General features: G+C 37.3%; 1 protein-coding gene across 1 annotated transcript in view; it reads left to right on the forward strand.

Moving 5' to 3' along the window:
• Nucleotides 1-15,008, forward strand: part of LOC122801228 (mucin-like protein) — a 471,963-nt gene that overhangs the window by 369,097 nt on the left and 87,858 nt on the right. Inside the window, exons 15-16 of the mRNA XM_044070781.1 lie at nucleotides 2,208-2,432; nucleotides 12,524-12,643. Of these exons, the coding sequence (XP_043926716.1) occupies nucleotides 2,208-2,432; nucleotides 12,524-12,643 (345 nt within the window). The remainder of the gene's footprint in view (nucleotides 1-2,207; nucleotides 2,433-12,523; nucleotides 12,644-15,008) is intronic.

The raw sequence follows: 15,008 nt of genomic DNA on the forward strand, positions 1-15,008 counted from the left end.
GCTGCGACCTCTTTGCAACATCAGTGAATGCCAAATGCAGCAGCTACTTTGCCCTCATCCCCCCTCCAGGGGGAATTACCAAGGGATGCACTTGTTCACGATTGGACCCCAGGCCTCCTCTACACTTTCCCCCCTGTTCCATTAATTCCCAAAGTCCTTCAGAAAGCCAGTTGTTTGGGAAGGAATTTGATACTCATCATCCCATACTGGCCCTGCCAAATCTGGTTTCCCTTCCTGTGGCCTCATCTTCAGTAGGAGCCATGGATTCTGGACCCAGTCCTTGACCTTCTGACTCATGCATCATCCATGCACCACTCATCCCTTCAGACCCTCAAACCGACAGCATGGCTGCTCCAATTCCAATGATAGCCAGATTTCCAACCCTTTCCTCTTGAGTTCAACACATTCTAATTTCCTCACATAAGGCTTCAACAAGGAAGAATTACACAACTAAATGGAAAAGATTATGCCTATGGGCTACCAATAACCACATAGATCCCTTTTCTGCTCCTATTAGTTTCATTTTGGACTTTCTAGCAAAGCTTTTCAATGACGGTGCAGCTGCAGCTACTATTAGAGTTCTACTAGCACTGACCTCAAACTTTCATTTGGAGAGTCTGGCTCCAATATAATGTCCCATAAACTATGGAAAGCCCTTCTCAAAAGTATTATGTTATTAAGACTATCTATCAGAAACCCTCCACACCATGGAATCTAAATTTTGTTCTATCACGCATAGTCTTTCCTCCTTTCAAACCAGCAGCATCTTGTGAATTGAAATTCTTGACTTGGAAAACCATTTTCTTGATAGCGATTACCTCTGCTAGAAGGAGTTGCAAGCATTGTCCATAAAGCCTCCATATTTGCTTTTCCACAGAGACAGGGTGTCCTTGCCAACAAACCCCTCCTTTTTACGTAAGGTGGTTTCAGAGAACAATTTGAACCAAAGTATAGAATTACCAGTTCTTTTTCCCAAATTATGAAAACAAAGCAGAGTACATGTTACATCAGCTGGATGTACATAGGCAGTTACGCTTTTACCTGCATAGAACTGCAGAACTCAGAAAATGTGATCAGTTATTCATCTCTTTTTCAGATTCAAAGAAAGGATCCCCTCTCTCCAAAGTTATACTTTCTAAATGGCTATAAGACTGCATAATTTCTAATTACAAGTCTCAAAATAAAGAACTTCCAAAGAAAATTAAGGCCCGTTCTCAAGAGCCGTTGCAACTTCTTCTAGCAGAGGTAATCGCAGCAACATTGGCTAAACCACATAGTTTTATCATTCATTACAAAGTTGATATGGCCTCCAGGAATAGAGCCTCTTTTGGATCCACAGTTCTGAGGAACATTCTCCCATGAGCCACCCAAGATTCAATGTGCTAGGGACGCTGTCTCAACTAAGTAAGAATGAAGGTGAGATAGGACAATATCACATAAAGAAGTTATGTAATCACCATAATGTTCCATGTGTTGTCCATCTTCGCCTTCATTCTTACATCCCACCCCCTTCCCCTCTTCCTTCTTTTACTCCTAGAAGACTGGGTCTATACAAATGGGATTACCTTGACCTCTGTCCTTCTTCACCAGCCTCTGAATCTTTCCTTAGCATATATGTATATACAAACCTTGTAATTAAGGCAAACGAGATCTGAGGATATCTCTGTTGCATCCTGGGATAGGGATTTAGCCACGAGCTGGCAGAAGGGCTCAAGCTTAAAAATAAGGCCGAGATGGATCCGAGGATCGGATCCGAACCCAACCTAGTAAGAATGAAGGCGAAGATGAACAAGACACACATGGAACGTTATGGTGAGTACGTAACATCTTTTTTTTCTCTGTATTTCACCTGATTTAACTTTCTTGGGTGTGATTTCTGTATGACAATTGATAACATTTGCTAAGAATGTTTACTTTTCTCCAGGGTCAAGTGTATTTTCAGGCCTGATTATGTATAATGGTAAGTTGCAAGGAGAAAAGCTTTCATGCAAACTTTTCTTGCAAACTGATTTTGGTTGACTGTTCCCATTCAGCTAGTACTTGGGTGAAATACATTTTCTAAAGTTCTCAGACATTATCTTGTTGTTCAAACCTTTTCATTTAAAAGAAATCAAGAGGATAGCTAAAATGGCAGTGCTTATCATCTGCAGATATTAAAGTGTGCAAACAAGGGAACGTGCATTCTAATCATCATGTTTCTTTTACAGAATATTATATAACGATGCAGAACAATTTTCAGAATTGGTATGGAGGTGGTGTAAGATGCTACTACAGCTGGAATGGGGCTTTGCTTTATGGAGAAAAAGAGAGGTTCAGCCCACTTCCATGGACATATACAAACTTTTGGTATTTCTGGTTTTACTGGTGGTATCAAAGTTGGTGGTATAACTACTGGTATGTTACAGTACCTGGTCTAGGAAGACAGTACAAAGGTATGTACTCCACATAGGAAATAGATTTACTTCTTTATATAGAAATTCATGTTCCTGATGAATATCAAATATGAAATTTTCTTCTTCTAACATTTTTAGAATCCAGACTTCATGGAATAGCCTCCAAATAGTGGTCTCAGTTAGGAGAATGAAGTTAAATTTCACAGTTTCTGGTGGAAGGAACTCATTTCTAACATATAAATAAACATACGATCACAATCATACTTAAAGAATTATATAAGGATGTCAGTGATAAAGTAACCAATAATATGCAAGAAAATATTACAAGAGGACCATCTAACTCTTAGAAAATGGAAAACATATGGGATTTTTAAGTGCCAGTGGAAACTAAAAATATATTTTTAAAATACAGACTTACTTACATTGTGCAGAAATCTTGCAGTATTTTTTTATGTGTACAGGTTTGCCATGTATTGGCCATGTGCACATACAATAGCCCCAAACCTTCCTAGAATAGAAAAGTACAAATGTAATACACTACTGATATAAATGTGAATGCTGAAGCCATTGATAAATCCAGAAATAGTACAGTTGGCACCCACCAGCACTACAACCATAACTGTAGCCTTATCCTGACATACAGCACTTACACATAAGGGAGTTATGTTCCTTATGCTACATATGCCTTGCAGACCAGGTGAGTAGAGATCTGTTACATCAATGAGCAGTGATGTCACCCCTACAGTACAAAGCACTAATAACTTCACTCTGCACTACATATCTTGAATATCTTAGAGTAATGTCAATAAAGAGTGAAACAAAAACACTCTCAATGCTAGGTGTGTGTGTGTGTGTGTGTGTGTGTGTGTGTGTGTGTGTGTGTGTGTGTGTGTGTGTGTGTGTGTGTGTGTGTGTGTGTGTGTAATATTATGCATGGCTGCGCTTGTATCTTCTTACCTCCACTTTTGTATATGGTGCCACTATATGTTCTATCACCCTGTCCTCAATAGCATGCATTAAAAATAGTATCAGATTCTGCAGAATGCCCACAATGGGGAAAATTCTGCTTAATACTGCACAGGTCTATCAACCTATATGCACCCTGCAATTGCAATAGCATCTTAGTTTAGTACCATATTCCCATATACTATCAGTGTGGCCAGTCAGTGTGTGTGCATATAAATATATCCATATATCTATATGAATATATATATATATATATATATATATATATATATATATATATATATATATACACACATATGTATGCATATATATATATATATGTATTGGTCTACGTCAGATGATCGAGTTTTTAGAAACTCGAAATTCCTATAGTCAAGACCATATGATTGAGTTTCTGAAAACTCAAAAACTCAAGCATCAATAAAAACAAAAAAACACAAAAAAGTACAAAAATCTACCTTTTTTATGTTTTTGCAGGGGAGGGGGCTGCACCCCCCCCCTGCAAATTATATATCCCAACTCTGAGATCACACTACAATGAGGAAAATGGGAAATTTCCTGATCCACACTGTACCGCAAACTAAATTCAAAAGTTTTGAGTTTTCAAAAACTCAATCATATGCTCTCAACCATATGAATTTTGAGTTTCTGAAAACTTGATCAACTGATAGGACTGGTAAATATATATTTATATATATATATATATATATATATATATATATATATATATATATATATATATATATATATATATATATACACACACACACACACACACACACACACACACACTGAGCGAATGCTGCACTCCTTATATTACTGTAAAAATGTGGGAGTGTACACTGAAGCTCATCAGTGCAGTAACTGCACAGCGAGTATTGCAGCTCTCCCATACCCGATCAGCCAGCGGTTTGTTGTTTATTTCAGAAAACTCCAAAATACTGCACTGGATGCATTAAATTCTTAAATTGGTTTTGTCTAGACACACTATGGACTACCTAGTTACAAACTGATTTATTGTCCAGATAGCTTAAATAGTTATCTTTTTCTGGACATCTCTGAACTTAATATTGCCTGGCTTCAATGAGTCACTTACCTTTAACTATACTGACTTGTAGCTGCATGAGAATTTCATTTTTTGATTCCAAACAAAATGGATCACCAAGAAAATATATCAGTCTAGTGTCTTGTATCAGGATTATCTGAATTATGTACAATCTGATTAGAAGTACTCCTGGTTCTATGCAATAAACATTTTGGTTTGTTTTTAAGATCTGCTTGGCATAACTCATTGTACCCAATTCCTATGCTCAGTTGACCCATTCATTCCTCCTGTGGGAGCTGATCAAACCCCCTTCTATTTAAGATCCACTACCCTACAAGTTCAGACAGAAGGTTGAGTCCATATTGCCGGAGAGAATGCCAAAACCCATTCATTCCCCATGAAGAGCTCACTGGTCATCCCTCCTCTTGAGAGATGAGATGGTAAGCAGTGATTTATCTGAAAGTTGGGCAGTCCTAGTTCTACTTCCCAGAGTTCTTAAAATCTAACTGGCTGCTGTCTCCAAGCTCCAGTAATGCTGCCTGACCTCTGGATAAAATGCTGGCCTCCATGAATGCATCTTCTCATAGCTAGTGTTTGGCACCTTTGAACCCTGTGGACACTTGGGCCCCCTGGTCCTGGGGGCCCCCAGCTGCAGAAAGTTATCTTATCTTGATGTTTTGTAACATGTCAGTCAAACCAACAAAAGCTAGTACAGCATTCGTATGTAGTTAATAAACCAGAGGGTTAATAATAACTCTTATTTATATCTCCTTAAAAATTCAAAGATGTCTCTGGTTATAAGTGTTTTGTCAAGTAACTTGCTTTACAATTCCTTTAAATATTTTAACACTGACATAGTGTCCCTGGCTTAGTTAAATCCTACTGGTGAACATTCTATCCGCTAAAACTAACAACCTATCCAGCTTTAGGTACCTGCAATACCCATAACTAGGGGTAGGTAATCATCCTTGATTGTGTGGGAACTCCACAAAAGCTTCTGCTACTTGGAGAAAAGTGAGGAGAAAAAATGTTTTAATTTCCTGATTATGCTCTTTAACCTGAACACGGCTACAATATGGTCCTGTTAGGTTAAGCTGATAATGAACATGAGCGTGTTACGCACTACAGAGATCAGCAGCCAAGAGTGACTGATCTCAGTGCACACCTTGGATTTTAAGAAGAGTTGATGCTTCTGATCTTCAAGGATGGTTTTCTCTTTCAAGGAGATTTATAAATACTGGCAGAACACCAAATACTATAACTCTCAACTTCTTTGCTCATGAATTCTAGGGAAAGCCAAACATAATAGCAAAATAAAGGATCAAAATCATGAACACATTTAAATAGTACTCAGATTCACTTATAAAGTTACTACATTAACACAATTTGCATCAACATGAAGTTTTTGGACAACAAAAGCACGAAACTCTGATCTTTGCATTTATTGACTCTGTAATCCTGAATGATTTACTAGCAAATCTAACATTTTGCAAGGGACAGAGCAAAATGATGAGTTAAAATCAGAGGTGGTCTTGAATTCGGGGACAGTAGCAAGCATGTATTACTCCTCAATGAGGTAAATAAAAGTGACTTACTCCTGCTGCTGTTTGGTGACTGCTAATGTATTAGTGCTAGTATTGCTATGGCTTATGCGTGTGAGTGTGTGTGTGTGTGTGTGTGTGTGTGTGTGTGTGTGTGTGTGTGTGTGTGTGTGTGTGTGTGTGTGTGTGTGTGTGTGTGTGTGTGTGTGTGTGTGTGTGTGTGTGTGTGTGTAAAAAAAATCACTGAGACCCAGTGATGCCAGGACGCATACATTACTCTCCTGGGTATTGGTAAAAAATGCGATTGGCAAGTAATTATATTTTAAAAGTTAGGCATAAAATATATAACCGAACATTCAGACAAATAGATCTTCAAGGAATCTGGTGGCCACCATTCCCCAGACTGTATAAATGGATTTTGACATGGAGTTGGTGGTGGCTTCTGCCCTCAACAACATACATTCTAAAACTATCCATGCTCTGAAATGTGTGTACCCAAGGATGCTGTATGTTGTGCATGGGGGGGGCTGTGGATCGTGTGGTCATTATATCTTTAATTTTTATCACAGTCAAACCTTAGAGGTATGCACAGGTGGTCATTATAGCCTGTGTTTGGGCTGGCGATAGTGTGGTCATTGTTTCTTTTACTTTTCTCACAAACCTGAGAGGTGTACAAAGTAGGTTATATAGCATCTGTAAGGGCTGTGTACTGTCTAAGAGCAACAGTGTGAAATACTTTTCTATAATCATTTTTTTCACTTTCCTCCCAATTACATATTAGGCATGTATACAGGTGGCTGTCTTTGGGGGTTAGGGATGAGGAGTGAGAATGCATATATATATATACACACACACACACACACACACATATATATATATATAAATATACATATGGGTCTAGTGGAAAACACAGAAAATCCACTTGTTCGAAAACGAGCAGTGGATTTTCGGTTGCACGAAAGTGCACTTAAGCAAAAGTGCACTTCCACAAAGAACGGTTCAATGAACCGTTAAGGAACACGGGTGCTAAAGCACACTACAGTGGGGAAAGGGAGTTTACGTGTTTCCCCGCTCAGTTGTGATCTCGGAGTTAGTATATCTAAGTAGGGGGGTGTGGGGGGTGCAGGGGGGCTTGCTTTTTATTGGTTCGTTGAACCGATGTTGGCGGAAGTGCACTTTTGCTTAAGTGCACTTTCGCAGAGGTGTAGGTCTACTGTCTAATTTCAAAGATGTGTGTTTTCGAAGTTATACAGTAGAGCCTTATATATATATATATATATATATATATATATATATATATATATATATATATATATATATATATATGATAGCAGTCACTAGAAATACATGTCTGTGGTCATTTAAACCTCTGCTTTCATCTACTCTAACACCAGAGGGATGCACAGACAATAACTGACTTTTTCTGAGGGGGGTTAGGGAGGCATGCAGTATTACCTAATAGGATCTGTGTATCCTCACAACAACTGGCTTGTTTATTATGAGCTACTGTTGACAACTCTGAATATTAAGTCTTGGGCACAACTTACATCTCCTTGAAAGAAAAAAAGAAATAATACTGAAACTCTTTTCTTACTCATGATCTTTATTTAGGCCATTGTTTGATTAAAAGGTTGGGAAAATGACCTAAGCTGCATCCCAGAGCATTTATAACCCTATGGGTTCTTGGGGCCCTGGCTTAATTGAGTTTACTGTGTTATCTTGGTGTTCAGGAAAGGTATATAGAAAGGATGCAAGGAAAATTAAATTTGAACAGCAACACTGAATTTCTTTCCTTAATCATAATTTCTGTTCAAGCCATCACTGGATGAAAAGGTCATGTGAAAAGAAAGGCAATTTAAATGCAACTCAGAACATGTAGAAAGTTATGGCTCCTTGAAAAAGTTAAAGAGTTAAGGCAAAATCTGTGAAAAGTAAGAAAAAAAAGTAATGTGTATAGTGTGGGGTGCCTGAGACTGGAAACAAAGAAGAGCACTGGAGGATGTGTGTGTGCATGTGTGTGTGTGTGTGTGTGTGTGTGTGTGTGTGTGTGTGTGTGTGTGTGTGTGTGTGTGTGTGTGTGTGTGTGTGTGTGTGTGTGTGTGTGTATGTGTGTGTGTGTGTGTGTGTTGGAATGGCCGAAACAGTAGACAGTGCATAGGGTGCCCGTTCACCTAAGTCCAACTCTGTACATAGAGTTGTTGAAATGATCATTGTTGCAATGCCCAGTTACTGTGAATGTTCCTTTGTGAGTTGGGCCAACATAGTGTGGTACACAGGCTGTTTGTAATGTATGAGCAATGTAGCTACACCTCAGTCTGTGCCTACTACTCCTAAAAGTTTTCAGCATGAACTAAAAGGTTGCTTCGAAGGGGTGGCAGTGACCAGATGAAACTTAGAACTAGAAGTGCCCAAGGGGCCCTGAAATTGAGATTTGCTCAGACCCCCCCCCAAAATGCTAACACCAGCCTGTATCTTCCCAGTGTTTACACCCTGCTCAGCACTACCCGGCTTAGAATGTTCAGTGGCTTCAGACTCTGCAGATGCAGTGCTTGGGGCTCACACTAAACTTATGGAAGTCACTTTTCAGCCAGTATGAGTAAGCCAACAGCGACCATTTACATCCATCCTTCAGACCCCTCTCCCTTCAGGGACCAAGCAACTAGTCAAATATGAGTTGAGTGGTTTACAGTCAGAGTTTCATCATGTTGCGACATAAGAGCTTGCCTGCTCATTATGTAGGTGATTGGCATTGGCAAGGCTTTACCATAAACTTATTTTGTTCATTTCCTCTCAAATGTCACTAGGTATAAGCCAGACATTTACCAGTGATGATCACAGATCTACAAATGCATGAATTTCCAATAGCACTATGTTCATTCCGAAATTAATCATGTTCACTGGGGACATTTGCATGTCCTGTCTTGGAACAGCTTTATAGCAAGCTGTAGAATACTGATAGCCATATTTTTTTTATTATTAAATAAAAAAAAAATCTCCCTTTCTCAGTAACCAGAATGCATATACCTTCACTTCTCCTAACTATAGTCTTTATTTATATTATGTTGCTTTCTGAATGACTGTTCTGAGGACTAGTCTATTTAACTCTCTCCGCATATATTTCATAAAATCAAGAACACCTGTTCTTCACTTACATCCATTGTATTAACTTTTTTTAGAATGAAAACTAGAATACCTGTTCTTTGATTCCTTGCATTCATATTGTTGTCTGGTGTTAATTAAATTGTATGTTTCTCTGTTGCCTGGTTGTCAGTAATATCTATCCCCAACAGTGTGAAGGGTTGTGCTCATTGCTACATTAAATATTCCAAAACGGGGTAGTTATGAGATGATATATTTTAATTAAAGTGGTTTATAGCTCATCCAATTCAACATTTCTCACTCAGCAGACCCCATAAAATTAGCCACAAAAAATCTTCATTCCCTTATATACACACAGACGTATTCATAGATGTAGCAGACAAACTATAGTATCAGCAATCGATTTACCTAGTGTGAGAATAGAACGCACAGCCTTCAGTACCCTAGGCAAATGTGCTGCCTGTTGTGTCACTGAAACCATATAGCAAGTCTGTGCAATTATGCTCTATTGACATGATATCAGACATCGAGTTTCTGAATAAAGAACTTTCATAAAATGTCATTCCTGTGTTTGCTGTATTAAACATTTTTATGTCTTATACTGTCTTATTTTGTACAGTGTTTTAGAAGAGTGCCTTCTAATGTTCACAATGTATCAGAAAATAAGCTGCAGTGTGTAACTATATCCTATGATATTTAAGATACTGCACACTATGTCGAGTAATGCACATGCAGACTACGTGTCCTTATTGTTACAATAATATCAGCTTCTGCATTGCTTTTCAGGCTACTGAGTGAATGTTTCTGCACAGTATATGTGATGCAGAGGATGCAAAAAGTCATCACGTATTACTTAATGAATTATAAAAACACTGAACACACAGAGTTGTTTAGAAACACAACTACAGCATTCACAGTTTAAAAAAAATAAATTGTATTAACAATCTCCAAACAATCTGAATGCTTTATATTAATGTAATGTTTATTCTCAGGAAACCAGAGTCAGCAACATGGGCTAGTATTTTTATTTGTGCCTGTCAAAACAATCTATATCTGCTATCTTTGACTACATGTAGAAAGCAGACATGGACTTGTTGTGTAAAAATGCAGATGACCAAGCATTTGTTTAACTTTACCAGGCATTTTATTTTACATACACAATAGCTGCCATTGTGGAGGAGTATGACTGGAGGGGTGAGTCACAGAATGAGTGACATCCAAGTGCTACAACATCCCTTTATCAGGGTTGTAACATGAAACCATGCAATGAGCATTTATAAGTATAACGGAATTAATTTAAATATTATTATTATATTATTATTATTATTATTGCTATTTTATTCATTTGTCATTGATCAAAATTAGGAGGTATAAACATAAAGTGCTAGCATCTGTTTGGGCTTTGAACCTAAAACCTAGGGCATTCTGTGCTGGCATCACTGCTATTGGACTAAACAGAGAATCTAAACAGATAGGTGTTGAGTTTTCCCTTAAGGTCTTTTCCTTTCAGCTATGAACCCCCTAGTATGGTGATTAAGGTCAAATTACCCAGTCACATGTTTGCAACGGGGAGTGTGTCATTATAGTTTGTGATGTAAAATATTTGCAACTAGGGTTGTGTCGGTGTGGTTTGTTTTCATTTATATAAATGCATGATTGTCTATGTGGTAAATGATGGTTTAATAAAGATTTTTCTTGTTAAAAAAAAATACCCCTCAACACACAAACTCACAGACAAACAGACATGCGCAAATAAACACAAGCAGACACACATGGGCACAAACACAAATGCGCACACAAGCACACACACAAACACACACACACACACACACACACACACACACACACACACACACACACACACACACACACACACACACACACACACACAAATGCATAAAATGTCTTCTGGTTGGGCATTATTAGAATCAGAAGATTCTAAAGTGATCTAAATTTATTGAGTGTAGTATCATTATATATTTAATCCCATGTTACATATTATACTTGCTTTACTGAAAAATCTCATTAGACCTTGTTTATGTTTTAATATTGTTTCCTGTTATTAATCTGCACTCAGTGATTGCAGCAACATATAAACTGCTACTTTTGTCAAACGGTGCTTTGGTCAACATCTATTTAGTTTAAACAATTTGGTCGACTAAACAGATGGTCAACACCTGTTGACAAAAGTAACAGTTCTCTGGGTTTACACTTTCTCCAATAATTGTGCAGTCTCAGATTTAGTAATATATTATTAGCAGGGGCATGGACCTACAAAAATAATGTTTTCTTTTGGTTTTTCTGATTTCTGTTTTGGCATGCACCAAGATTGATGCTCAGCACATGCATAGTAGTGTGTTGATGTGCAAAATTTCAATCATTTGGTGTCAACGTTATGCATGTCAACAATGCCATTGTTCGACCAACTTAAGTCACTCCTGTATCATATATATGTATCATATCTTACACTATTGGCAGTCATGAAATATCTTAGACTTCATTTATGTTTTAGCTGCTCAGTTCAGATCATTTTAGCCTTTTCTTTTCTTTCATTGAGCTAAACTGAAAGACTGTAGCATATTGGGTGTATCTATAGGTAGTCGAGATCAAATGTATTGTTAGTTGCCTGAATCATAAGATGCCAGGGAACAGAATGATGACTGCTGTTCCCATAGGAAATCACTGTTTTTGTGATTTCTAAGTGTGTGCTGGCAATAGTTCATTTGTTTTGGTAGATTTCTCTCTTCCTTGTATTCTTGGAACCATACAGTTGGTGTATATAAGTTTAGGGAGTGTGGCTAGAGCAGGGAGACCCCTTTTCACTAGAAACATTTATGGTTTTAATTTCAGTATGTCAGTATTCTGGGCATTTTTCTAGGGTTTTGTGTCTATGTCATCTTCTCCGTTGAGGTTTCATGGTGGAACCATTACTTTGAATATGTATTTCTATGTTTCATTATTTACAAGCATGTAGAAACACCTCTGTAGACTTTAGTTACATGTCTGTGGCTCATTTCAAATATTATTTTGTCTCCTTCTCTCACTGTTCTAACTCAGTGATCATGTAATCATCTGATCAATTATTTACTTGTAGCACTGGAAGATGTTACCAGATTTAAGATATGTTCTAGAGATAAACACAGAAATGCATATATTATAACATGGTTGTTTTTAGCTCTGTTTGTGACCATTTTTTTATTTCCATGTCACTATAGCTATGGATTTTGAATCACCTATTAACATTTTGAAGCATTAAAGATGCTGGACTTTCTGATCTCATAAATAATTGTGATGTTATTTTTCAATATCTTTTCTTGTTAACTGATCAGGGATATAAAATTTGCTAAGCCAATATATATTGTTTCTCTTAAGTATTTACTCCATAACAAAACTCAGGTTGATGTTAGATGTGTTACATTTTAATACCATCTAGTTCAGACTGAAAAAAACTGTTAACTCTATTTCATTTCTCACTTCAGAAAATGAAGTTGATCCATACAATGCATGTTGTGAAGATTCTCGTTCAAGTTACTTTTGCAATCTATACCGTCAAAAAAGACCATTGGACTACTGTTGGGGATATGTGCCACCTCGATTTGGTAAGCAATTAGATTGTTATTATATGAGAACAGAAAGCAAATCACTTTAATAACACCAGATAAAAATATCGTCTGCAATTAAAAACCTAAGATAAAGTATTTAATAGCAGCTGTGGAGAAAAGTTTAGTTGGTGGATTTTTCTTCCACTACATTCCTGTTAGTTACACACCATCTGTACATATGGAAGTCACATTAATACATTTCATGTAAGTGAATCACATAAATGGTACACTGCATATTGTGGGGCCAACTTGATTCTAAATGACAGATAAAATAATGCACAAGGTCTTTCAACAGTGTTATAATGCTTATGGAGAATTGATTACTATTTCATGTCTTTAACCATAGCAGATAATCGTTATTGCTCTTTTCTTAGTGTTGCACACAATTACAGAGTATTGCTATGAATTCTTTTTAACAAACTGGACACATCTACATAAATATCCCATTTTGAGATCTGATTCACACACGCACACACACACACACACACACACACACACACACACACACACACACACACACACACACTCACACACACACACACACACACACACACACACACACACATGCAGACAAAGAGCAATGCTTGAGATTCTCTCTTCTCCTGTATTTTTGATCTTTTCCTCCATGCATTGGCACTCAGCATTTCAAGTTACAACATTTCAGTAGGGAGTCCCCATGTCATCATGTTTGATCTGGTCTGCTAGATCACCCTCTGTCCTTGCTTTTGTTCTGCTGAATTCCCAGATTTTGCTGCTCTTTCTTGTCTCTTCATATCATTGCCTTTCAGAGCAGCTTCAACGCCATTTCCTTTCCCCTTAATTTTGGTGACATATTTCCTTTGTACCTGTACTCCTTTCCCCATGTCTAAACTCCATGATATCTATGATCCTTATTCCAAACCGAATATTTACAATTCCCCATTCCTTTTTCTATTATTTCTTTGCTCATTCTGTAATCCAGCTTTTGCACTCTCATAACTGACTTTTAGTAGGAAGAATCCACCCTGCCCATTTGCAACTCTAACATAAATCTTATTAAAATGCGTACATAATGTCACTGAAAAGTATACTATACCTAACTATAACAAATTAACTACAATTTTTGTTTTCATGGCAAAACCTTCTGAAATGGATTTGGTGTAGCATGTGTTTCAAGCAGTCCTGTGTGTTTTTGAGAGTTGTCAGTTTATCTGGAAACATACTCCTTAGAAAAACATTAGTTTACTGCTATTCTGAGAAGTGATATTGAAGAATCCCAGTTTGGGCCATGCATACCTTTGCAAATCTTAGGGATATACTACTATATAGAAAATAAACTTTACAAAATGGACTTTGGATAACTTGACTCTCAGTGAAAGGGACCAAAGTCATACTTCTTGGGAAAACATCTGTTACAGTGTGTAGTAAGGCACTGTTTTCTCTATGATATCTCTGAATTTACCATTTTTGTCTGTGTATCTGATTTTGTGTTATTTTGTCATATATTTCATCTTCAGTATTCATGCTACGAAGCAGTCCTTGTGAGAAATGAACCTAAATTAAATACATTTATAGTCTGCTAAGTCTGTTCCATGCAGTGCTGATGGACCTAGAGTTAAATAACATAATATTTCTCAACTTACCCTTCCATATTAGCTGCTTGCTCTAAACTACAGTATCTGATGTTGTCCTTTTCATTCATTCCTCAACTGATTGGTCCCAGATCTGACTCAGTCACTTCTTCCAGATCCTCAGATCCAAATTCTTGAGCTCCTCCCTTAACTCATAATGTCCTGCCAGCCTAACATACCTCAGATCTTGTTTGCTGCGATATCGCTACAGGCATGGATCCTCTTGCTCTTGAGCTAGTGATGTATTTTAGGAGTAAAGCAGTCAGTCTTTTCAGCTTTTTCAGATGAACCAGAATGGCTTCAGTGGTGAAAAAATGATCCACTAGGCGTATAATATGTAACAAAGCAATTTATTAACAACACACAGAGGAAACAAAATAAATGAATAATATTAATCCAAATGAGTCAAATCCAAACACTTTCTTCTCCTGTGTAGGAGACTTTTTCAAGTCTGTTCTTGAAAAAGTCTCCTACACAGGAGATGAAAGCGCTTGGATTTGACTCATTTGGATTAATATTATTCATTTATTTATTTATTTTGTTTCCTCTGTGTGTTGTTAATAAATTGCTTTGTTACATATTATATGCCTAGTGGATCGTTTTTTCACCACTGAAGCCATTCTGGTTCATCTGTTTTGTGGCTCTTTGTTTGTATAGTTTTCAACGTTTTCATTCAGTAGGCTATCCTCTGAATTACCTTCACCTTCCTCCCTTCATTCCAGTAAAGTTTTCTGTTAACTGAGTTCTTGTAC

Source organism: Protopterus annectens, chromosome 4.part1 (assembly GCF_019279795.1).
Source record: "Protopterus annectens isolate FY-2018-M chromosome 4.part1, PAN1.0, whole genome shotgun sequence".
NCBI lineage: Eukaryota > Metazoa > Chordata > Ceratodontiformes > Protopteridae > Protopterus > Protopterus annectens.